Source organism: Canis aureus, chromosome 12 (assembly GCF_053574225.1).
Source record: "Canis aureus isolate CA01 chromosome 12, VMU_Caureus_v.1.0, whole genome shotgun sequence".
Lineage (NCBI taxonomy): Eukaryota > Metazoa > Chordata > Mammalia > Carnivora > Canidae > Canis > Canis aureus.
The window spans coordinates 40,481,315-40,508,343 of NC_135622.1; the positions used below are offsets into that span (position 1 = coordinate 40,481,315).

The following is a 27,029-nucleotide window of genomic DNA, read 5'->3' on the forward strand; positions in this document are numbered from 1 at the left end:
GAGCCCAATGTGGGACTTGATCCTGGACCCCGGAATCATGCTCTGAGCCAAAGGCAGATGCTCAACCACTGAGCCACCCAGGTGTTCCTTTTTTTTTTTTTTTTTTTTTTTTTTACAGTAGGGTCCACACACAGCATGGAGCCCAATGCGTGGCCTGAGCCCACGTCCATAAGATCAAGACCTGAGCCAAGATCAGGAATAGGATGCTTAAATGACTGAGCCATCCATCTTTTAAAGAAGACCCCAATGTCTTCTTTAAAAAAAATTATTTGGTTATTCTAGTTCCCTTGTGTTCAAGTATAAATTTTGGAATAAGCTTGTCAATTTCTTTAAAAATGAAAAGACATTCTAAAATTTTAGTTGGGATTGTATTGAATCTGTAGATACATTTGGAGATACTGAGTTTTCCAATTAATTTAGGCCATCTTTAATTTTTCTCAGCAATGATTTGTAGTTTTTGATGTTAATTTTTTCAGCAATGATTTGTAGTTTTTGATGTAGAGAGCTTGGATGTCTTTAGTTAGATGTTTTCCCCAAGTATTTGTAATGGAATGCTATTGTTTTCCTATTGTTTGCTGCTAGTTTATGATAATAAAACTGATTTTTTAAATATTAACCTTGTATTGCTAATTTGATCATTAATTCTAGACTTATTTTCTTATAAACTGTCTAGGAGCTGCAGTACAATGTTAAATAAAAGTGGCGATAATGAACACTAAAAAAAGGTGACAATGGGCATTCTTGTCTTAACTATGATCATAAGAGGGAAAATATTCTATTACTAAGGATTGTTTTAGCTGTAGATTTTTTTTATATATACCCTTCATTAGTTTGAGAATGTTATGTACTTTTCTAGGTAACTCTTCTTTGTGAATTTTTACCATAAATATATGTTGAATTTTGTCAGATAATTTTAATGTAATTACTGGCTTTGTTTTTAACTTTTTAATATGGCTAATTACACTGATTTTTTTTTTCAGTGTTAAACTAAACTTGCATTCCTGAAATAAATCCTACTTAACTTGATGTACTATTCTTTCTCTTCTTTTTTACATTGTTAAATTGGATTTGCTGAAATTTTGTGAAGGATCTTTGCTGTCTCTGTGAGGAATAGTGATGCATAAATTTTTTTCTGGGATGGGAATTTGTTCATGAGATTTTATTGTTAGTATATGTTGACCTAATAAAAATAAGTTCAGTAGTGTTTCCCTTCTCCTCCTTGCATAAATTTCTGAAAAAAATTTATGCAAGATTGGTGCTATTTTGACCTAGAAAGAGTAAGAGAATTCACCAATGAAACCACCTGGGTTTGGGGGTTTCTTTTGGGGAAAGATTTTACTAACAAATTCAATTTCTTGATTAGATACAGGGTTATTCAGATTTTCTGTTTCTTCTTTTGTCTACTTTGATACATTGTAGGAAATGTATCCATTTCATGTGACAGCAATTTTTTTTTTACCTTAGTTTCTTCATAGTAGCCTTTTTTTTTTTTTTTAAGATTTTATTTATTTATTCATGAGAGACAGGGAGAGAGAGAAAGAGGGAGAAGCAGGCTTCTCACAGGAAGCCCGATGTAGGACTTTATCCTGGGACTCCGGGATCATGTCCTGAGCTGAAGGCAGACGCTCAACTGCTGAGCCACCCAGATGTCTCATAATTTTTGCTTTAAACCCACTTATGTATTCTAAAGAATTTAAGAAACAGTCTTACATATTTACTCCTATATTTACTGTATACCATTCCTGCATAATCAGTTTTCCCTATTATTATTGTCCTTCAAACTGAAGAACTTTATCATTTCTTCTGAAGCATGTCTTTGGATGATGAATATCTTAGTTTTTGTTCATCTGAAACATCTTTATTTCACTATTATTCCTGAAATATATTTTTCACTGGATACACAATTCTGGGTTGACGACATGGTATTTTGCTGGGGGCTGAACAGACCAAGACAGTCACCCAATTCAGCAGAGAACACAAGGAAGGACTGAACCAAACTCACTTTACAAACATTGCAGGGAGCAGAACAGATTTTATAACCATCAACTTCATCTTTTGCCTGCTTCTCCTCCTAGTTCTGAGGCTTGATGCATTAGCTCACACAGCCTCTCACATTAGGAACTTTATGTAAACTTCTTTTGTTTTTGCCATTTTTCTAACTCCTCTTGTGCCATTCTTCTTGCTAGCCTCAAGAGGTAACCCCAGTAGTAAGACAGCTTTATATCCTGAAGATCAGGAAGAACTTTCATCTCTCGCTCTTTTCTTTTTTTTTTTTTTTTTTTTTAATCTAGGCAGTTGAGTCTTCTGTGGCCTTTGTTTACTTTTCACAGTGAAGCAAGATAGAAAAAAAATAAAAGAAATAAGCCAAAAAGTCCTCCCTAAAATGACAGTTAGGAGAGTTGGTTGGCCTTTTCTGCTGCACACGGTAGTGAAATGTCAAATTCTGTAGACACTTTCTACTTGAGAAAGTGAGTCTGCAGGCTGTTTCCTGGCAAAGCCATAAGCAATCCAGGAGGCCACAGAGTGAACCTGGTAGGTGTGAGGTCTACACAAGGAGCAGGGAGGCTCCCTCCCCTTCCTGCCTGCCTTCACTTTTTTCCATCAAGATTCTCTTCTCTCCCAGAGCAGCGGACCACCTCCTCCACCAGCAGACACCTAGACCTGCCAACCTGTCCCCCAGAGTCTTCCCTTCCTGGGCTCTCAGTGCATTCAGAGCAGCAGCAGAGCTAAGGACACAGGTATGATATCTTAGCCCTAGTCCTCATCCCTGCAGACCCCTCTAAGACTGTTGTTCATAAGAATAAGTCTTCATCTTAGAAAGTGTAGAGCTTTCTGCACAGTCCTTTCATAATCAAAATGATAATAATTCTATTAATAACCATTATTTATTGACCACTTTTTGTGTACCAGTCAGTGCTAAGTACTTGACAAGCATGGATTCATCTGAGTCTTAAAACAATTCCACAACATGTACATTATTGTCATCATTTCACAAATAAGGAAAGTGAGTCTTACACAGGGATTCTTAACTATCCACTACCCAATGGTGAGCAGTGAGGTCTCTACAGATATCCTGGGAACTGACTCCAAGATGTAAGTAAGGCCTTTGCAAGATTCTGATGGAGAAATCAAGCCAAATTCTTTGGACTCACTTCTACATGCAGACTCACTTGTACATCCCATAATTGTGCTATTAAGAGTAACTACTATTTGGTTTCCTAAACTAAAATTAGCTCACTGCTGGAGTTTATCACATACCCTAATTTAATATTTTACTGAAAGGTAGGTGGCTTGGCAATGCTGTATTGGTTCCACTGTCCCTGAGCATGTGCAGAGTTGGGAGACCCATAATTTTCACAACTCTCCATTATCAGGTGTCATTGCCTTTGTCTTGAATTGGCAATCAATTTCTATTACTGTTTTCTTGCTCTTGAATGATACCTTACTGTATTTCAGCTTTCTATATAATTTGTTGTGGGCTCTCCTCTTAACCCTATAGTAAGTGGTGAGGCATATTGACATGTTTTCACCATTATTTTCCAAGAACTAGGTTGAAGAAATGCATATAACATATTGAGCTAAACCAAATGAAATGATCTACATTCTAACATCTTTTCCTTAGGTGAAGCCATATGAAATAGACTATATTCAACAATTTTTGACCCAAAAAATGATAGTCTCATATGGTCCAACCTAATAGTTCAAATAGAAATTATTTTTACCTCATTTGCTAGACATTTGTATGTGTAATTCCCTCCAAATATGTGAGTACAGTGACACTTTATAGATGATACTCTGCCTATGAATTTGTGTTCTCTAAATAACATGCAACATACTATTATTATATGTGTATATATTATTAACTGTAAGAACATCACTAAGTTATTTTAAGCTTGTATGGTTTTTTTGTATGATCCAAGATTTGATTGTAGGCTCTATTCTTTCTTGAGTTGTTCATTTATGTTCCTCTTTAGTTCTTTATTTATTTAGTTCTTTATTTGTCATTTGATTCCTTTTTCACTGTGAAGTAGGAATGGATAGGACCTATGGACCTTGGGGTCTTCTGTGCCCTGGTCAAAGAGCTTAAAATGCACTACTTTAAGGGCTAAGGAGGCTTTTCAAGTCCCACAATCAGTAAGTGCAGATTTAGGATTCAGACTCAAGTCAGCTTCCATCACAGATTGGAGAATGTAATACACATTTTGGTAAATGGCATCAGTTATACACTTATGGCTTCCTGAACAAGAAATCCCAGACTTTCTTGACATCTCTTTAAGGGAAATTAGGATGCCAACTTTTATTGAATGCCCACTGTATGCCAGTCACCCTTCTCATTATGGTAGGTTGAACCTCATTTACTACCACAACAAACCCCATGAGGTTGGTATCATTAACTTGTACAGATGGAAAAGTATGTTCACAGGCTTGAATACTAACTCTGTATTGTGGAACTGGTAGGTGGGTGGTGAGAGCAGAAAGCAAACTTTTAAATTCATTGATTGTTCACCATACTACCTTTTATTCCCTGCCCCACATATCTTTCTCCTGTCCTCATATTCAAATTATCATGTAATCCTATTGGTTCTACCTATAAAATGACACTAGGATCTGTTTCTCTATCATTTTCACTAGTCATGGTCTAAACTATCTCTCCCATGAACACGTGAAGCAGTATCCTAACCTCTCTATCTCAGTTCCTATCTGTCCCCTCCATGTGGCCTCCAACTCCCTTCACAATCCTTTAGATAGATCTGATCATGACCTACCTCTTCAGTGGCCCTGCAGTGCTTGCAGGACATAAAAACATGTCACAGTCCAGCTTTCCAACCTACTTTCCTGGCCATCTCTGCCAAAATTCCCTATCTCCAGCCTCCAGCCCTAACCCCACTGACTCCTCCACCCCGCCCCCCCCGCCCCACACACACACACAATTCCCTCTAACACCCATGACCTTTCCAATCCAACCCCTGGGCTTCCATGCATTTGCTACTCAAGGAACCTAGACAGATTTATATAGAGAGAGAATAATTTATACATACACACCCACCAGTTCTCTATCTGGCATAGTCTCTTTCCTTCAAGGCTCCATTCAAATAAATGTCACTGCCTGGGGGAGAGTCATCCCAGACTTTCCCTGGCACTTCATAGCTCCTCCTCTTTGTATCCACAGGATTTTGTACACATTTTTAATTAGAGAGTTTCTGTTGAATGATAGCTAGTTGTTGAAAAGTCTTATCTATCTTTCCCACTTGATAATGAGCCCCTAAGGGATAAAGATCATGTCGTATTTATCTTTGGATTGCCAGCATTCAGAAAAGTGCCTGGCATAAGGTCAGCACTCAATAAATGTTCATTAATGTACAAATACCCCCTGTAGTATCTCATGCACATAACAGCATACTGAGTAGCTCTTTGGTACAGCAGATTTAAAATTGAACTGTGAGGAAGAATGCTTGAATTCTAGTCTGGGTTCACCCATCAACTGGCTCTGTCACTGGGGACAGAACTGTTTTGTGTCTCAGTACTATCAACTTGTAAAAGGGGGTAGGAGACCTCTGAGTACCTTTCCAAAGCTCACATCTGTTGATGCAAAGAACTTGACAGCTTATCCCTAAAAATGTCTCTCTTTCTTACCAGAAGGAAAAGGCCTTAGACATCTTTTTTTTTTTTCTCCTTAGATATCTTCTAAGGAGAGTCATGGCATACAACCAGGAGCCTCTAGCCGAGACCCCTGTCATCAAATTCAATGGCCAGGACTATAACTCCTTGCTGGATCGTTGCCTAAGCACAGGCCTACCATTTGAAGATGAGACATTCCCTGCAGAGATTTCTTCCATAGGTCTGCAGCTGGTCCAGGGTAAAAACCTCTCCAGCCTGAGGTGGATGCGGCCAAAGGTGAGTGAGCCCCACAGGAACACACCCAGTTCCTGGACCCTCTGAGCTGCCTGCCATGGTACCTCCCACAGAAAAAAGGATGGGCCTGTGACCTGGTTTTTAAGGATGGCCCAAACCAGATGGGAAGGAAAATGAAATGTATCTGGTCCCTCAGCTACAGTGTTGTATCCTCAGTGGGTTGGAAGGACCCTGTACCAGGAACCAGGACCCATGTATTCTAACCCATTTATATAGCACTGAGTGCATCACTAGATTACATGCTCATGTTCTTATCCAAAACGTGGGAAACCATGGGTATTAAGATTGTAGTAGTTGGTCTTATCTCCATAACCAAGCCCGTTTGTCAGTCTCCATCACTCTTTATTCTTTTCCTTATCACTGTCCTTATTTTTTTTTTCTTTTTTCCCTGTTGGAATTTACTCAAAGGGAAGATAGCATGTCAGTCACTTATTCAATAGGATAAATTTAAATAATTGACTCACCTCTCTCATTTATATTTCTATTTTCAATCTTGCAAAGGCTTGATCACTAATAAAAGAATTTCAGACATTAGCTGTAAAATTAGGGAGATATTTTAGGGCAACATTCAAAACCCCCTCCTCCCCTACCTCGGCAGATGGCCACTAATTCAGCCTTGTGGTAAGATGAGCCCTGTTGGTTTTTCTAAACTATATTCATTTCAGGGCATGAAGCCCCAAGAAAAATTTCTCAGCCCACTTAACATTCTCAGAATCTGATCAGAGCTAGTACTGATGCAAAAGACACAGGTGAGGACCATTCTCAGGGTCCTAATGCCCAACCACGTGTTCTTTCTTCCAAAAGCAGCCAGCAGAACCTAGAAAAAGAGAAAATAATATAATGTCTAGTGAGCTCATTATAATACCGACAAGTGTTATGGAGCACTGATTAAATACCAAGCACTATACTTTCAATAAAGTTATACAGAATGACATACGACAAAACACTGAATTCTGGAGGTGACAACTCTTGCCCTAACTTGGGACAGATTTGTAGTTTTGGGGAGGAGAGGAGGGTGATTAGGGATCAGGTGGGGCTCAGGATCAGATGGTACATCAGGCTTCTAGGATCCATCTCATCAGTCAGAGGCATTAAATCCCCAGCAATGATTCTCTTCTTCTGGCCTTCTCTCCCGTGGAGAGCTGAATAGCAAACTATATAAGTATGGAAGGGTTATATTTTTCCCTTTGTTATTTTTAGATGCTGAGATTCTTTTAGAAAGTTTTTTTTCCAAGGTGCTGACTAATAGATGTGAGACCATATTTCTAGTGTTAAAGAATTTATAACATTTCTATTTAGGAAGGGTTGAGAGTTTCTTACTTTCTGATTCCAGCAACATCTCAAATTTTGTGTTTTGGGGGGCAAGGAGAAACTGAGCCAAATAGGAGTGAGAAGACCTTCACAGAATCCTGCCAGGAACCTGAAAAGGGCAGCCAGAGGCAAATACATCTTACTCTCATTCTTCTTCTCAGCCAAAAGCTGAGACAAATGTCTTCATGTCCTTCATCACAGCACTTATATTTGTATAGTATTTTCCTGAGTTTTCCATGTATTGTCTCTTACTGTGTCTCTTTGTTCTTTCCCAGTTATATTAAGAAGAAAACAGATTTAGACAGGTGATGGGACTTGCACAAGGTGACAGTTAGAGAAGAATCTGGGATTTAAACTAAGATTCCAGACTCCACATGCTATACTTTTCTTCACATGGGATTTTGTGCCCAATAGGACTCTTATTTGTATTTGAATGAATAAGTGAACAGATAGGAATGACTCTATCTACAGGTCCCTGACATGGGTTTCAAGCTCCATATGTACAACTGAGAATCCATAGGTTGACTCATTTAACAAGAAGGGATAGTAGATGAGAAGGCCACTGAACTCACCTCTTCAACATGGTGACATCCTCAACTGCCAAAGCTTATAGTTGTTCCTGAAAAGGGGCTTGGAAGAGGAGCCATGGCCAGTGTGGCTCAATCCTAGTTGTGAAAGCTAACACTTATGTACTACTGACCATATGGCAAGCCTGGCTTTAGAGGCTTTGAATCATTAAATCCTCACAGTAATGCTATAAAGAGGTACTATTATTAACCCCATTTTATAGATGAGAAATAGAAATGGAGACTTACATAACATGCCCAAAACGGTACAGCTGGGATTTGAGCCCTGGAGTCTGTCTCTAAGACTTGTCCTCCTATCATCACCCTATACTACCTCCTGTCAGGCCTCATCATAAGCTCATGTTGTATTCTTGGCTCCCATTTGCCACAAATATTTTGTTCACCAATAGACTCCTATCAATGTCTATGTTGTATCCTCCTTTCCATTTTTTAGGTGAAAAAGAATGAGGGTAAAAATGAAATGTTGTATGTGTACCTCATATTATTCTAAGGAATAAATGAAGACAATACTTAGAAGAATGTCTAGCACATTGAAAACACTAGCTATTGCTACTACAATTAATTTGGGGGGAGGGGTGGTATAGGATAGCAGCCTCAGAGACTGTCCTTTTGGATCCCCTGGGATGTCACAGTCCAGGCAGCTTGAGTCTTCAGCTAATATCAACAAACACTTTTAGGGGAAAAATGTAGGTCAGATGAAACCATTTGAGGACCTAGGGGAGCCTAGCAGGGAGTATGAAGTGACTTTCTTCTCACATTCTGCTGCCTGTCACTTCTTTCAGAAGGTTGCCTCTCAATCTAGAGTTTGCCCAGTCACTGTCCAGAGGTCTGGCTGGTACTCCTTTAAAGTTCAACTGCATAATGGCTAGGGTGGCACCAAGGCTTCTGAGGCCATCTTCACATTCTAGGCTTTTCCAAACAATGGGGATCCTAGGGAATTGCTAAATCATCATGGATATTGTTCTACTCTAAGTACTCACTCAGGCTTGGTAGATTCACTAATAGCACAAGAGTCAGAGACCTAAAACTAGACTCCGTTTTCTATGCCTGGTGCAGAAAAGCTGTTTAATGCCCCATAATGTTCTCTCTCTGACTCTGTTTCTCCTTTTCTCCCTCTCTCTAACAATCAACCTAATCCATGTTGCTGCTGGAACTTTGAAATAGAAGCTCTTTCATATCCTGCTTCATTCAGCTTTCAGCTTCTCTTTAAGAAATTTCTAACCTACTCCTGACACTCTCCCCGTTGGCAAGCAATCAGGTTCTGGAACAGCCTATGACCCTGCCATGAGTAAATGGCGCTGATGGGACCCAACTCCTCATTAGCCTCAGCACTGCCTGCAACCCCCCATGTCAGCAAGAGACAATGCTGAGAATTAGACTTGTACATGGAGTATCTATGATATTTCCCTGAATGAAAGTTGGTGTTAGAGTGACTTCCTTTTAAAATTTTAATTTCATAAATAATAAATCCCATTTATCAAGTATGTACATGCATTAAGTATGACTCTAAGCACTTTACATACATTTCATTTAATGACCATAATAGTCCTTTGAGGCAGATGATATTACCCTTGTTCAATAGATGAGCACTGTACATAGAGTTTCCATGATAGCTAAAAGATTCTTTTGGTACTGTCCAGTAGAGTAGCCACGGGTCATATGTGGCTATTGGGTGCTTAGAATATGGCTAGTACAACTGAAGGATTAGAGTTTTAATTAAAGCAGCCACGTACGACTTGTGGCTACCATATTGAACAGCATAGAATTATAGACCCAGATCTTCATCGCAGAGTCACCAACATATATCAGATTGAGAGACAGCAGTTTCATTTTTGCTCCCATTCTTCCATGAAAAACCTTTCATTTCTCAACTGAATAATGGGCTGTGGACCCAAAACCTGTTGTCTGATGGGTACCCGAAGCTCAGAACGCAGCCCCTTTTGAGTTCTGGCCTCTGGCCATCCCAGAATAAATTATTGCATTTTAAGGTAACAACTTTTCATCTTTTAAGTAGCCAGGGTGGAGTTTCTGAAAGGATCATTTACCAGAAATGGTTCACCTTGGAACCAAAATGAGTTCTTCAGAAAATGAAGGGGTTAACAAAAGAGACCTATGAATGTAGTTTACAAAGCCAACAGGTAACAAAGTGACAAAGTGATCATGCCAGGACCAAATGCCATTGAGCCAAAGAACTTTGAAGCCAATAAAACAAAGCTCTCTAGCAAAAATAGAAAGAGAATGACACTGCCACCTGGCCCAGCCTGAACTCTGGCCACCCTCTGAAAGATATATTTAGCCTGTGTCTGAATGCCAAGATACTAAACCTGGTGTTCCCTCATCTAAGAGCAGCACACCATCTGGGATAGTGCATTAGCAGTCTTTGATGAATGCAAGAATCACTCCAAAATATACTAAGTGATGTTGCATTGGAAGAGCCCTCTCCAGAAGCAATTGCAGGAGAGTGCCTGGTTGGGTTCCACTTAAGAGAGAGTATTTTCTAAGATTCCAGGGGATCTTGCATTTCATGTGCTTTTAATATAGCTAATATAATACAGATTGCCCCCCAAAGTTTGCCTTGAGACAGGACTTCACAATGCAGAAGTTGCTAAGATTACTTAGTGTGACTATTGCTAATGGCTTCTGTATTAGGGTTCTCCACAGAAACAGAAACCATAGGGTGTATATATATACACGTGTGGGCGTGTGTGTATGTGTGTGTCTACATCTATCTTTTCTATATCTATATATCCCGTAGGATATAACCAGTAAGAAATACATAGATTTAGCCTCCTCGTGTATTTATTGTGAGGAATTGACTCACGTGATTTTGGAGGCTGAGAAGTCCCACACTGCTGCCACCTTGTCTCCTGCAAGCTGGAGACCCAGTAAAGCCGGTGATATAGTTTAGTAAGACTGGGTGCTGATGGTGTCCTTCCCAGTCCAAGGATAGGAGAAGACTAATGTCCCAGCTTGCAGTCAGGCAGAGAAGGGACAGATTCTCCCTTCCTCTACCTTTTGTTTTATTCAGGTCCTCAATGGATTGGGTGTTGCCCATGCACACTGGGGATGGCAATCTGCTTTACTAATTCCGATTCAAATAAATGCTAATTTCATCTCGAAACACAGACACATTTAGAAATAATGTTTAGCTGAGTATCTGGGGACCCCATGATCCAGTCAAGTCATAAAATTAACCATCACAACTGCTGTCTATATGCATGATGAGAGCCCTCGAAGGGCCCATCTCACAGAATCAGGAAACCCAGACACTGAGCGGCCCCTGTCCGCTGGTGTGGTCCTCGGGGAAGAGCTAGGCACTATGGGGCCATGTTGCCTGCTTCACAGCCCATCCCTGTGGAGTCGGGAACCAATTGCTCAGCTTCCCTGAACCTGCCCCCCGCTGCCCTGGCAGGGTCTTAGAATCATCAGTGTTGCCCTGTAAATCCTGAATGCTAACTCCAGCTAACCTACTCCGTGCAGGCTGTGGGAGGCAGCCCCACAGTCTGCTTGTCTGCAAAGGTCCCATGTGATTCTGAGTCACACTCAGGGTGGAGACTGTTCCTTGCCACTCTTACATACTTCACTGCTTTGGTGTGCTCGTCTCACCTGGTGACACCTGCAGAGCATTGCTAGCTCTTTATTTTTTAAAAGGTTGATTTTAAATTCCTAGCTAGTTAACACAGTGTAATATTAATTTCAGGTGTATAATTAGTGACTCAACACTTCCAGACAACACCCTGTGGTGCTCCTCACAGCACGTGGACTGCTTCATCCCCATCACCTGTTTAACCCAACCCCACCCACCCCTCCTCTGGTGACCATCGGTTTGTTCTCTATGGTTAAGCGTCTGTTTCTTGGTTTGCCTCTCTCTCTTTTTTCCACTATGATTATTTTTCTTAAATTCCACATATGAGCAAAATCATGGTATTTTCTTTTTCTCACTTATTTTGCTTGGCATAATACTAACTCCAGCCATATTGTTGCAGATGGTAAGATTTCATTCTTTTTGATGGCTGAGTAATATTCATATATATATATGAATTTATATAAATGTATACATATACGTATATATATGTGTGTGTATATATATACCTATATGTGTGTGTGTGTGTGTATATATATATATATATATATATATATCCCATCTTTACCCATTCATCTTTACCTATCCTCTCAACAAGTCAGCCCAGCAGACTAAAATGCTTGTGGGTATAATTTCCCTCTCTTCCTACTTCTGCTCTTTACAAAAAAAAAAAAAACTAAAAGAGAGAGAGATTTATTAATTTGAGAGAGGGAGAGAGCACATGCACTCGTGCGTCAGCAGGGGGAGGGGCAGAGGGAGAAGAAGACGCCCTGCGGAGCAGGGAGCCCTGTACAGGGCCTGATCCCAGGATCCTAAGATTACAACCTGAGCCAGTCAGACACTCAGCGGACTTCCACCCGGGCACCCCTACCCTTGCTCTTTTTAGATAGTTTGGCATCCCCCTGAAGCCCAGGCTGGGGAAAAAACAGCAGCTCAGAGGACATGAGACACAGATGCAGTTCTTGTGCCCAGCATTGATGCAGAGGATTCCAGTGTTTTTCCATAAACTTGATAATGAATATTGACTTGCAATAATTGCCATTTAATTTTTATAGCATTAAAATATCTTTCTGCTCCTAATTAGCTACATTTTTAATTTTGATTTTTATCATTTTGGTAAATCAGAGAAAGTTGTACATTTATTAGGTGCCTTCATGGCATTTATTAGAAGGATATAAATCATTTCTCCTTTGACTCGTGTAAATACTATCTTATAATATTACATATCCTGATATGCAACCACCCTGGCATCCTTCATTTCTAGGGCAAACCTTGCTTGATTATAGTGGGTTAGACATAACAATTTCTTGTTTCATTTGCTGGATTTTTATTTTGGTGTATTTCCATAAGTGAAATCCATCTTGTGAGTGTGTGTATATGTATGCATATTGTGCTTTCACTGTCCCAGGCTATGCTAGCTTCTTAAAATAAATGGTAGCAAGGCCTCCCTTCCTCCCTTCGTCTGAAGCTGTAAATGACACAGGAATTGTCCATTCTCTGCAAAATTTGAGAGAACTCCACGGGAAATCATGTGTCCTTAGAAGCCTTTACAAAGCTGTTAGGGAGATATTCTTTGATCATTTGAAAATACAAAATGGCAAGGTTATTGATTTTTTTTCTTTTTTACAGTTTGTTTACTAATGACTCATTTTGGGTCATGTTAATTTTAGTCAGAAAATCATCACTATTTTTACTTGATTACTATAGAATTTTACATCATGTTTTTATATTGCTAAAACCACATTTTTTGTTTTTCCATATTTTTAAAATTTAAATTCAATTAACATATAATCTATTATTAGTTTCAGAGGTAAAGTTCAGTGATTCGTCAGTCTTATATAATACCAGTGCTCATTCCATCACATGCCCTCCTTAATGCCCATCACCCAGTAACTCCAACCTCCCCTCCCTTCCAACAACTCAGTTTTTTCCCCATGAGTCTCTTATGTTGTCTCTCTAATTTCATCTTGTTTTATTTTTCCCTCTCTTCCCCTATGATCTTCTATAAAACCTCGTTTATATTTCTAATTTTAGTTGGGCTTCTTTCCCATATTTGCCAAAGGTTGGGTCTATGTAAACATTCTCCCCCAAATGGAATGAGTTATTTGCTTTATTGATCTTGCTGTTTTTCTATTTTAGAATTCACTAATTGTCCTCTTTTATCATTTTTTTTCCTGTCTATATTTGCAGCTCTTTTTGTCTTTCTAACATCTATGAGTTGACTGTTTAATTCATGTTTTTATTCTATCATGTTTAATAATGAATGCATTTGAAGCTCTGGGTTTGTCTGAGTGTGGCCTTTTTAATTTTGCAAATATTACAGAAGAAGGGAATCAATATTTATTGACCATGTACCTCGTCTGATGCTCTGCTAAGTATTCACATCCTTCCTCATTTGTAAAATGGAAAGACTCCTGCTTTGCAAGGCTAGTGGGAGACCATGGGCAAATAAAGCCCCTGGACCCCAGCAAGGCAACCAGCACCTAGAACGCTTTATCACTGGCATCTCCATTTTGCACATGAGGAAACTGAAGCCCAGGAAAGTCATGTGGGGAGAATGCACAGCAGGATGCCACACCAGGTCTGTGTGGATGCTTCTCAGCACACCCACTCCCCCCCCTGCCAGTCACTTCAGGGAAACCAGGAACAAACAGCAGAGGAGAGCTGGGGACCCGCAGGTGGGTCAGGGAAGCTGAGCAGAGCTGTCTTTGTTCCCAGTCCCAAGGCCACTGGTCTTTACTCTGTATTTCCCTCCAGTGGAGAATTTAAGCATCAGCTCACTGATAACAAACCCAGTGAGACCTTCACTTCCTTTTTGTAGTAGAAAGGGCTAGGGACAGCTAGTTGAAGTGTCCCCAGATTATTTTGAATGGGGAGAGTGGTCCTGCAGAGTTCTGTCCTGCTCACTTGTGTTTGGGGAGGTCCCTGTGTCTGCCCATACATGGGTATTGGGTGGACTGGGCTTGGATCCCAGATATGGGTACCTGGTGGGCCACCTTGGTGCCTCCCCCCCACCTCCCCCCCACCCTGGGGAGGATCTGGGCCTATGTGCACCTCTCCTGGCACATATGAGAGGCCAGCTATTTGTAGAGAAGGCAGTGGGAGCAGGCTTAGTGAGGCGACTACCCCTCCAGAGCAAGCTGGGCTGAGGTGTTTGCAGACATGCACACCTTTGTTTGCCTCTTGGCGTCTCCACCAGGAAAGTGGCAGTTTATGAAGGTCCCTCAAGGCACAGGACTCTGTATATTCACAGGCTGTTGAGCAAATAAATCTATTTCCACTTTGTGGCCCTGTTCTCTGGGGACTTATTTGTCATTGGGAAAAGAAAGGATACAGGAACAATTACCAAAGTATGCAAATGCAAATTTATGCAGTGGAAATGCAGGAAGAGCCAGGCAGAGAGGGTGCTGAGGACAATCCTATGGACTTGCAGTAGGGGAAAGCTGGGGAGTACCTGGGGACCCTTGACCCAGGAGGTGAGCCCCCTCAGGAGCTCTCACAATCCTTGTATCTGCTGAGAGTTCCCCACACTCTCCTCAGACATTGTAGCCCTGCAGAATTCTAGTGAACCCCTTTCTATGACGGACAGGAACTCTATGTGTTGGAGTTTGAGGCGGGACTGAGGTAGCACCCAAGACAAGGGGTCTTCCAGAATCAGTCTGTGAGTTAGCCAGGGAGTGGGTGAAGGTCTGAGTAACACATCTTGCATCCTGTACAGCCTGTGGCTGGATTTGAAACTGGAGCCCAGAATGCCTATACTGACTTTTTTTTTTAGATTTTTTTTTTTTAAATTTATTCATGAGAGACAGAGAGAGAGAGAGGCAGAGACACAGGCGGAGGGAGGAGCAGGCTCCACAGAGGGAGCCCGATGTGGGACTCAATCTCGGGTCTCCAGGATCACACGTGGGCCGAAGGCAGGCACTAAACCGCTGAGCCACCCAGGGATCTCCTTATACTGACTTTTGAGAGAGAGCATTTCACAAGGAAAGCTTTATTATGCTTATCAAAGTGTCCTCTAATAAATGACTCTCTTCTTTTGGTTGTCTATAGCCTGTTACTGAAACACTACTTGTTGGGACTGGGATGGCTATTAGATGTGAGGATCCCAAGTCCTTATTTATGTTTATCTCTTTATGCATTTGCTTATGTATTTATTGCCTGTCTTGTCAGTTACATATACACCCCTTTGGCACCTGCCTTCCTGATAGCAATCAAACCTGAAAAATGAGGGCAACTTTGCTAACTCAGATTTTAAGTACCTATTTAAGAATTAACCTCTACCCCTCAAAGACAAAGTGAGTGATGTCTTGGGTACCACATGGGGACATAGGAATGAAAGATGCTCATGGCTTTTCTCCCTCTTGCCTAAGGATATATTAGAGGGTAAATCAGAGCCTCACTTCATCCTGGAAGGTGCAAGCAGATTTGACATCCAACAAGGAAAGGCCGGTAAGGACTCAACATCTTTCCTCCTGGCCCTGGAATAGGCAGGCTGCCTGAAGTCAGCCTTCAGGTAGGGAGGGTCAGACAGTGGTGCCCACCCAGACCCCAGAGTTCTACCCCAGCTTCTGAGGAGGCAAGGTCGGCATCCCTGGTGCTGCTGTGGACAGACTATTCACACTGGCAACAAAATTTCCTGTAACTTCAGCTCTGGGCACCTCTGGCAACATGAGAATCAGAGGCAGTTTGGCCTACCAGCCCTGCCGAAGCCTGGCTGGGGCTCTCTTGACATCCTTCACCATTGCCATTGCCATCTCCTGAGCCTCCTTCACCTTCATCACAGCCAACCCAACCCCCAAAGCCCCTATCACCACCAACCTTATCACTACTGCCCCTGACACCCCCCACACCACTAACCCTATCACAACCAGCTCCTCAGTATTGCTTGGAACTGGCCCTAGTGAATCCTTCCCCAGTTCTCACCTCTCAGCCAGAAAAAAACAAAACAACAACAACAAAAAACCGTGTTATTCAGAAGAAGGCATATGGATTCTGGTGACAACATGTGGGTGGAGTGGGGCTTCCAGAAGTGACCAGTAGACCTCTCATGGCTTACATCCCCTCACAGGAGATTGCTGGTTCCTGGCAGCACTGGGCTCCTTGACACAGAACCTACAGCAACTACAGAAGATCCTGATGGACCAAAGCTTTTCACACCAGTATGCGGGGATTTTCCGTTTCCGGGTATGTGCACTGTAGGATGCTCCTCATGTGGATGGATCCTATGAGAGAGCCGGGGGGCCAGTGTCTTCAATAGCCTCATGGTCTGCTAGCCTAAGATGGAAGAGTCACCTATGTGTTAGTTACTTTGCATATCTCTATAAAAGGATTTGAGCTCAATATTGGACACTGCATAGGAAACATGAGAGTTAAAATGTTTTCATGTAAATAAAAAGAAATGGCAGAAACAATTTGCAAAAAAAGAAGTCATTAATCAAGAACCCTATACATCATTGAGCTTTTGTCTGTGTTGATTCCTGTGCCATATCTTGCTATTTTAATTACAGTAACTGTAGAGTCAGTTGCAACATCTGGTAGAGTAAGTTTTCCTTTATTATTCATTATTTCCTCAAAAATATCTTGGTAATTCTTGCATTTATTTTTCCATGAGAATATTAAAATCATTGTGTCTAATTAAAAGGAAAAGCCACTGTGATACAGAGTGAAGCAGGATTAAATTTATGTATTAATTTGGAAACATCACACTTTTATTATTTTAATTATTCCTTTCCAGAAACATGGTATATCTTTCTATTCAGAACTTAAATAAAATGTTTTTATGCCCTTCAATAAAATGTTATAGTTATGTTTCCATATTGGTGTGACACCCTTCTCGTTAAATGTATTCTCAAATATTTTACAATTTTGTAGCTAATATGAATGAGATTTTCCTCATTTCTTTATTTTTTTTAAGATTTTATTTATTCATGAGAGACAGAGAGAGAGGCAGATATACACGCAGAGGGAGAAGCAGGTTCCCTGCAAGGAGGTCAATGTGATACTTGATTCCAGATCCCAGGATCATGCCCTGAGCCAAGGCAGACACTCAACCGCTGAGCCACCCAGGTGTCCCTCCCGCTCATTTCCAACTAGATGTTGCTGACAAGATGAAAGCCACCTTTATTATATATTAAATTATATCTAGACACCTTACCAAATTCCTTGATTAGCTCTATTTTTTTTTCTTGAGTAGAGTCTGCGTTTTTAGTTAACAAATATTCTCTGCAAATAAAGATAATTAATTTTGTCTCTACTTTTAATATTTCTAGTACTTACTATGCTCTTTGTTGCATTAGTTAGAAGGTCACAATCTTGAATAAGAGTGACAAGAGCAAAGTCCTGCCTTTTCCTGATTTTAGTGATGTATTCTCCTGTGCCATTTTTTTTTTTTTTGATGCACTGTGAGATTCAATTTGATAAAAATTTTATTAGGATTTTTGCATTGATATTATATATAGAATTGAATTCTAGTTATTTCTGCCATGTTGGAATTATGCTGGCTTTTTAAAATGAACCTGTTGAGTTTTACATATCTCCATCTGAAATAATTTGAACAATGGTTGTTAATCATTGCTTATCTGTTCTTTGAAAGTAAACTAAACAATAGTTAAGTCATCTGGAACTACTTCCTTTTTCAACCTGATTTCTTTAACTCTTCTAGTAAGTCCAATAATTATCGAAATGCTTGTGTCTCTTATTTCTTCTGGAGTTAATTCTTGAAATTTATGTTTTGCCAGGAAAACCAACTCTCTCTTCTATGGTTTCAAATTTATTGCCCAAAGAGTTGTTTATTTGATTCTCTGAAAATTCATTTAATTTCTTTTAATCAATAGTTAAATCCACTTTATCAATCCTTGTGCTATGTTCTTGTTTTTCCTTTTCATCTTTAACCAGGTTTTCTTAGCCAAACCAATCTATTTATTAGCTTTTGAACAAATCAACTTTTGATTTTCATTCTTCTATTTTTCTTTGAGGTTTTATTTTCTATATAACTTAAATTTATTTTTATTAATTCCTGTTTCTCTGTTAATTTTATTTTTTGTTTTCTGAAACTGTTCACTTTGCTGTCTTTTTTGTTTAATAGTAAAAGCCTTTAAGACTATAAATATTCCTCTGAAATCTTATCTATACCTATAGGTTTTGATAAAATGTCTTGCATTAGTTTTAAGATAATATATTTTAAGTTTTGATTGTAGAGAATATATTAATAAAAGCTCTACATTTTCAGGAATCATTAAAGTTTTATTTATGACCAAGTCTACAATAGTTTTTGCAAATGCTTCATGGACATATGAGAATATCCAATGGGCAAAAGTTTTACATAAGAAATCCAGCTTTCTGATTTATAGATTGTTGTATCTGCAATTAACTTTTTAATCTTGGCTTATTTTTTATCTGCTTGATTTATCAAATTCTAAAAGAGGTGAATTGAAGTTCTTCCCCAAAGTTATACCTTGGAGGGTTCCCCTTATGTTTTCAGATGTTCCAGCTTTAAACTTTTCCTTTTATATTCTGTGGGTACCCAAAGGTTTATGTTCTTGCTATCTGTTTGTTGGAATTAAGTTCACACAGCATCCCTCTTTGTTTTATTTAATGTGTTGGGCTTTATCTGACTGTTTGTATTGCTACTTCAGCTTCCTGCCATTTACATTTTCCTGTTACATCTTTATTCATGCTTTCCTTATCAATTTCATTTTCACTGTGTTTCTTGTACAAAGCATATTTGAAACTCACTAAAACAAACAAACAAACAAACAAACAAAAACCTCACTGCCCACCATTGTTTCTTTTACCCTTCATTTCCCCTTAAGATTTTTGTTCTAATTCCATCCTCATTAGGTATGTAGTTCCTTGAATAATCCCTCCCCACCCCCCGCCCCCCGCCCCATCACATGAGTGTTTTTCATTTGTTCTTACTTAAGAACAATGTATCAGTTGGGTTTGGGATTCTTGGATCACATTCCCTTTCCTCAAGTAAATAATAAACATTATTCCTTTGTCTCATAGCTTCCAATATTGCAGAAGAAAAATCCAGTGCTAATCTATGCTCTTGGCTTTGTTTGCAACATGTTCTTTCAAACTGCAAGTTTATGAGAGGTACTCTCTCTCCTTGGTGTTCAGAAATTTCTCTGAAATACGTCCAGATGTGTGCCTTTTTGAAATTAATCTTGTCTGGAATTCAGTGAGCCCTTTCATTCTGAGGACCTGTCTCCCTTTTCTGCTCAGCTAAATTTCCCTTCATTATTTCTGAGTGTCCTTTATTTTTTTTTCTTTCTTCCTGAAGTCTAACTATTTGCATACTATATCTTCTAACAAGTTTCCAGGGGTTGTTAATGCTGGTGGTCCAAGGCTCTGACCAAGGAGTGAGCTAGAAGATGCAAGGTTTACTGTATGAGCTCAACTCAGACTGTAACATGTGGTTAGGAGAAATTGAGGCCCAGGCAGGACACTGTCTGCCCTTCTGGATGGCGAGAAAGTTCCACAGTTCTCCAGAAAGAGCTGAGGTGTTGACTTCTGTACATCTGTTTTTATCACTCTAAGCTTGGGCACTGTTCTCTGGAAAGAACCTAGTGCCCAGGCAATGTGGCTGCTTTACCAAAACACTTCTGGCTTCCCTCAGACACTTGAGTGCTGACAAAATGGTACCAGCATGCTTTTTGGAGGGTCTACTCATTATTTGATGCCAGCCCTCCTCACTGAGTGGGATAAATCAGGAAATGCAGATTGGTGGCCTCATTCTTGATCTTATTCTGGAAACAATGATCTTATCTGGTGTTCCCTTTGTATAAGGATAGCGAGTTTGGTCAGCATTACTCATGTGGAAATATTGGGGTGAAGGTAACTTCTAAGTGGAAACCAACCACAAGAGCTCATTCAAGTCAGGACTCTCATTCCTGATAGTCTCCTCCACCAGGCATTATCCTAGGTTCTGAACAAAGAAGCTATTGAAAAATAGTTTCTACTTTCAAAATGGATCTCATTTTCACAATCTCATTTGACCCTAATCACAGCCCTCTGAGGAATTTTTTATCACCATTTGACAGATGAGGAACCTAAGACACAGAGAATTCAATGTCTTACCCAATATCTGTTGTTCAGGTAACCAAAGGCAAAACCAGGACTCAAGCACAGTACCAGTGACTGGCCACTATCTACCACACTTTGCTATCTAGCTAAATCCCAAATCCAGATCGGGCTATTTTTCCAGTACCCCACTTTTAGTTCTCCTTGGGGCATCAAACCTTCCCAAAGAAAACTAGACCTCCCTCCTAGTATACCCCTGTTGGCTCTTAACCTCAACTGTCTACACATTTTATTGCAATAAGGACTCAAATCCACAGCTGTGCCAGAACCAGCTGAAGTACACAGAGCTCATTAATGACCATGAAAATATCTTCTTTGCTTTGTCTCCACTGACATCTCTGTCTTGGTCTCCATCTCTACTTAGAAAGTGTGTCCTCAGCTGGATGAAACAACCCAACATCTGGGATATCCAGCTGTGGAAGAGGCCATGTGGATGGCTTCCCATCACTGCCAAATAGATGATAGATCACATCCACCCAGCTTTACTCCAAGCCCACCTGTCAGAAGCTTTCCTTCATTAAGGTTTAGGCCTGAAGCTGGAAGCCCTGCTGCTTATCCCTTATCCAGCATAGGGGAGACCAGCAAAGAAACTCCAAAAGGCTGGCTTTGTTATGAATTTTCCTCATTTGGTGATGTCCCCGGGTGAACCATTAAGAGTTGAACACCGAAGATTAAAGCAGTCTGTTTTGGAGAGGAACATCTGGTTCATTTGTGCTCTTAGCGGTAGTGGTGCCAACCAGCTTCATTTCTGCTGCTCTGATGGCAGAGCCAGCTTCACATGAGCTGAGGAGGCCTGAGTGAGGCTGTCACTGCTCAATCTTCCCGAGCAATCCGCATCATTTGGACCCTAGGCCTTTGCCCACTCTCCCTGCCATCTGGGATGGCTTTCCTACCTCCATGCCACCCGCTTAAATCCTGCCTCCTCCCTCAAACATTTGGCTCCCAATAGTCTCTCCTGTCCCCCCATTATAGCACACTCTGTATCTACCCTTCTCCTTATCATTCAGCATCTGTTTCTTCTATTGCCATTTTGTGCACAAGACATACCCGGAAGGCCTTATGTGTGTCTGAATCTCTTAGAGGACTTGCCAAAGTGAGGTCAGAGTTAGTAGCAAATTTGAACGAAAACCCAAGTCTCTTTCATGCCAGCCTGTATTTTCTTTGACTCACTTGATCTATGACTCATCTGTCCAGTGCAGTTGACATGGAAGGCCCCTGTCAACTGACCCCTGACCTGGGCTGGGATTTTGTTCTGAATAGTTTGTTGTTTCATTGGGAAGGTCATGTCACGCCAGTGGGTATCATTTGGCATGGGTTGGGGATCCAGAAGCTCGCCTTCTGCCCTACCTCTACTAAGGCGTGTATTCACCTCTCTTCTAGTTCTGGCAGTGCGGCCAGTGGGTGGAAGTGGTGGTTGATGATCGCCTACCTGTCCTGAATAAGGAGTGTCTCTTTGTGCACCCTCGCAAGAACAACCAAGAGTTTTGGCCCTGCCTGCTGGAGAAAGCTTATGCCAAGTAAGAGTGGCCTACCCCTCTGCCTGGGGCCTCAATGCTGGCCTTGCCTGCCCAGCTGCTTGCCCTGATGGATGCTCTACAGCAGTCAGTCCCAGGATTTTTGGCAGCTCTGCATGTAAGCGATGCCCTGGCAGCATCGGCTGGGCATCCTCCATAAACAATCACTGTATGCAAAGCTATGTTGGGGCCACAGGAGGAACCCAGAAGCATATGACAAGCTGTGGGCAGGGCAGGACTGAATAGAGGTATATACTAATAATACTACTATTGCAAGGGCTAGGAGAAGAGCCCAAATAAAACATAATATTATGACCAGTGGACAAAGTCTGATGAGAGGACATAGAGACAAAACATTCTTGATTTTCTGACTCACAGAGAGTCAGGGTGAGGCTATATAGAGGACATAGCATTCGGTGAGGCCTTGAAGGATGGCTAGAATTTCAGCAAGAAGAAAGGTGATATGTTGGATAGTTATTCCCAACCATGGGAATGATTCAAGCAAAGATCTAGGGGCAGGACAACTCAAAGTGAGGTCGAGCAGTAGGGGGTTCTGTATGGCTATTATAAGATGGCATCTGTGTTGGGGGGCAGGGCAAGAGTTCTGGTTATTATATGGTCTAAGCACCATGCTTCAAGGACTACCTTCTAGTGTTAACAAGCTCAAGAACTTAATAAACACTCTAATTCATATGTTTTACTTAAACACTTTGAGTTCCATCTATTCAGAAGATGTGTATCAAGCATTTAACCATAAGCCCACCATTGTGCTTGGCACTGGGATAAAGACTCTGAGATTGGCTTAAGTGGGTGTTAGCAAGAGTATGTGTTATGTGGTAGAGGTCACTCTCATAGAGACCTACATAGGTGAGGGACACATCAGAGATAGAAATCAATGCTAAGAGACAAAAGGACCATCCCTTTCAGGGGAAAATAAATTAGTGGAATGTCACCAAATTAGATTCTCCGAAGATCACTAACAGCATTTTACATATTGGGAAACCAAGGCTCTAAATAGTCATGTGACAGTAGTGACTAGCTTGAATCTACTGGGGTTTTCAGTGGTTTGACCCAGGGACATCATTTAGTAAGACTGAAGTCCAGTTCTGGGCCTTGAGGTTGCTAACAACCACACAGACCACCCCAGTCCCTGTTCTTGCAGAGGTCACATTCTAAACAGCCATGTTTTCTCAAGAGCTCTTTTTTTATTTCTTTTTTCTTTTTTGCACTCTTTCTGTTGAGATTATTTGTAGAAAACTAAAGCTGTTGCTCATTTCCAGTGTCAAAAAGAGCTGTTCATTAGCATTTGAGAAGGAACCCCAGATAACAGCCAAGGTTGTTGAACTGATCCATATGTTCGGGAGGTTAATTTGCTTCTAAGCTACTTACCCAAACACTGCCATTTCTTTCCAGTATGGATTCAGCTCTCACAACTTCAGGGCTTCGTTTTTTTTTTTTTTTTTTTCCTTCTGTGAAAGGGGGAGGATGCCAGTTCACTTGGAGAATTAGAAACCTTGTGGAATGAAATGATGACTTTGACCCCATTTTGTTAAGAGTCGACCTAAAGCAATCATTCAGCTTTAAAAGGAAATGGGAGACTGGGCCCAGAATCCACATCCCACTGCCTACAGAAATCTAGTGGAGGCTAAAATGTTTCAAACAAGTAAGCTGTTTAAAAGCTTTCCCCTCCATCCAAAGAAGGAATCACAGAAGGTGGAGTGAATGCAATAGAATTAGAGCTATGAGGGCTGGAAGGGACCTCTGTCAGCCTCGTGCTCTATGTCTTCCTTTGAAAGATGAAGAAGCTAATATGCCGAGAGCTGAAATGAGTAGTCCAAGGTCACGTGGTGGTCAAGGCCAAGCAGGGATGAGAACCGTTCCCCTTGTCTTGGGCTTTTCCATCATCCCTTGGTACTTGTCAGTTCTGTAGGAAAAAGATTTGTCTTTTTGCCTCTTTGGAACTCAGTGTCTGGCACATAATGACCACAGCAAAAACATGAAGAATTCATCCATCCAGAGGAGATGATCCTCCTTCCCCAGCAAGAATGTAGGCCAGTGAGCCTCTGCCCTCCAAACTTTCAACTGTCTTTGCAACTGGGGAGTGTGGAAATGAATTGGTTGAGTCAGTCAGATCTATACTGGCAGGGTTTTTTTCCCCAGAGGTCATAAAATAGGAGATCTCAGGACAAAATCTGCTAGGTTGCCTATCATCCTGTATGGAATCTGGATAGTTAAGAATCCCAGCATTTTAGCATTCTTTTTGATTTTGATATAGATGTCTGAATTCTTTCCTCTTTTCTAGCATTGCTGGGCAGATAGACATTTCCCACAAATGAGGCTAAAGCACAGAAATGAGAATAAGGCACGCTCTGAATTCCTGGGCCCAGGTGACAAGGTGTAGTGACAGGTGTGGTGAACATCACTCTCGCTATCTCTCCTTCCTTTTCTGTTTCCTGTCAGCAAAGGGGGCTAAGAATAGTTGCCATGTTCCTAGAGCATCAGCAGGATTTGTGAGCTCGTGTTTGAGAAGCAGAGAGATAGCTCCTTGTCAAAATACCCAGCTGCTGCTGAGACAGGCTTTGTGGGCATTGGGGCGGGGGGGCTGCCGGCCTTCCCCATGCACTGGGTGTCTCTGTGGCAAATGCAGGGGGGCGTGAGTGCAAGACATCAGACGAGGCCCCTAGACACTGAGGCAGTGGGTCTGAAGTGCCAGGACAGGACAGTGCTTTTCTGGAAGGGTTCTGGTGCAGCCCTGTCTACAGCCAGGGAGGGCCCCTGAGTGCATCACCAAGAAGGGACTGTGGCAGTGTGAGAGGTCATACTGGTGAGCTCTAGGATGAGTTCCAGAACCCCAGTCTTGTGAACATCCAGGACCCTCAGCAAAGCCCTACCTAATCTAGGACTGGAGCCAGAATACATATGGGAAATCAAAAGTCAGGCATTCAAAACCAAATGGGCATGACCATTATCCAAGGCAAGCTTTGCTTTAGACTAAGTAAATAGCCCAGAGATAAGAGTCTAGTACTAGCCATAACCCCAGGTCAGGGAGAGGGAGAGACAGAAAGGTAAGATTTAGAATGAGTTTTATAACAAACAGATCAATCTATCACATGGCAGTTTCTGTAGAATGGCCCGCGTTTGCTTAGCCTTCTTTTATAAAGGACTTTTAAGCCACCCATGGCATTTGTGCCTGGGACGTTATCTTGCTTTGAGGGGCTGTTTGACATGTATTTGCTGAAGTGAATTTATGTGACTTCTGGGTGGGGCCCAGGAGGAGAGAGTGACAGAGGTAGGAATATGGTAAGAAAAGGGGTATCTGGAGGACCCCACAAGACTACCCAGTCTACCTCGCTGTTCCCAGGTGAAAGACCCAGAAGGGAGGGTTGCAGGCCCCCTAGAGGAGCAGTAGGGAGGAGCTTAGGCCCAGACCCCCACCCTAATTTGCATTACCAGAAAGCAAGCCATGGTCAGAGCTTCCCAACTGCCAATGGCCTGTGAGGGGTGTGCCCTCGGCTTCCCAGGAGGGACAGGTGAGAAGTCCTGTCGAGTGTCCTGGGGCAGTGGTGAGGAAGACTCCCACTGGACAGCTTTAACACCAGGAGGCAAAGTCTTCTCCCCACCAGGCCACTGGGCCTCAGAGGCTCTATGTGTTTTATGGCTTAGCCCTGTCTGTATTTGAGGGTTCCCTGGGAGCCTTTCCAGTTCACCCCATTGATAGGAATTCAAGTTCTCAAAACAAATCTGCCGCTGTCTGGCCCTGCTTCAGTGGTCAACGTGGCCTGTCTCCCAGGAGCACCAACAGAGGCTCCATTCCACCGTGCTCTTCCGACCCTGGGGGTTCTTCCTCCCTGGAAGGCCTGTCCCACTGTCCTTACCAGGATAAACTCAGCTCAGAGGTGTGCCCCTCCCAGGGCCCTCCCTGGACCCTCAGGCACTTCTTCCCTGTTCCAAGATGATCCACACCATCTCACAGCAAATATCTCGACCCCCAAGGGCTACTAAGAAGCTAGATGAGTCGTTCTAAGGAGAGTGTCCCCGTGGCAGAGTGCTCTTGGGAAGGAGTGACAAGTGCGGGGGGGCGGGGTAGAAGTGGGGCAGCATGGCCTTGCTGTGTCTGATAGTGACAGTAGCGAGCACACCCTCTGCAAGCCAATGCTTTCTACGTGCCACACATGCCAGAACTGACACAAGTGTCACAAGGGCCCTTTGAGGCCAGGGCTGTCCCATGCCCCTTCTCCAGCTGACCAAAGGGAGCCTTAGAAAATCTCAGCCTCCTGCCCAGAATGAGAACTCATGAGAGGGGAAACCAGGAGTTGAACTGGAGTGGTTTGGCTCTTGAATCTGGAATCTTCCGACCTCCCTAGTGAATGACTGGGCTGCTCAGATTTGGGGAGGATGGGGAAAAGGTGAAATGGGACAATAAACCCAAGCAGGGGCAGAAAACCCACACAAGAGTGGGGAGAGGAGCTTTAGGTTCCATGTGGTTTTGCTTTGAGAACGTGTTGGATAAGACTTGTCCTCACTTGTGTTACCTTCAGTAAAGTCAGCTAGCCTCCCCGATGATCCTGGGATGAGTGAGTTGGTCCTGGGAGTGGGAATTCTGGAGCATGCTTTGCACTGCATGAGAACAGAGGCTGCTTGTGGCCACAGCAGGCACCAGGGTTGTTGGCTGAGTGAGCTCTTGGAGGGCAGGGGCAGGGTCTTGTCCATCTTTGAACACTCCATACCCCTCAGACAACACGTATCACTATTGTTAAACTGAATAGGAAAAGTGGATATTCATCATCATAATGCCCAATGTTTATTAAGAGTTTGCCACGTGCCAGGTTAAGTAACTTGTCCAAGGTCAAGCAGCTAAATATGCGGAGAGGTTGGGATTCGATCCCTGGCCTGGGGCTCCAGCACTCCTAACCTCTGCACGACACTGCTGCTCGTGGGGCTGCCCAGCCCCAGGAGACCAGGGGAAGGACAGTGGCACTTCACTGGAACCTTTACCCAGGCCAATAGAAGGCGGGTGGCCATAGTTCAGGGGTATAT

General features: G+C 42.0%; 1 protein-coding gene across 3 annotated transcripts in view; it reads left to right on the plus strand.

Moving 5' to 3' along the window:
* CAPN13 (calpain 13) overlaps positions 1-27,029 on the plus strand; it is a 78,312-nt gene that overhangs the window by 11,459 nt on the left and 39,824 nt on the right. Inside the window, exons 2-6 of one of the 3 annotated variants that reach the window (XM_077843701.1) lie at positions 2,624-2,738; positions 5,679-5,895; positions 15,765-15,843; positions 16,463-16,578; positions 21,859-21,995. In XM_077843701.1, coding sequence (XP_077699827.1) covers positions 5,698-5,895; positions 15,765-15,843; positions 16,463-16,578; positions 21,859-21,995 — 530 coding nt within the window. In that variant the 5' untranslated portion in view covers positions 2,624-2,738; positions 5,679-5,697. The remainder of the gene's footprint in view (positions 1-2,623; positions 2,739-5,678; positions 5,896-15,764; positions 15,844-16,462; positions 16,579-21,858; positions 21,996-27,029) is intronic. The other 2 variants (XM_077843702.1, XM_077843703.1) reach the window with 2 other exon arrangements.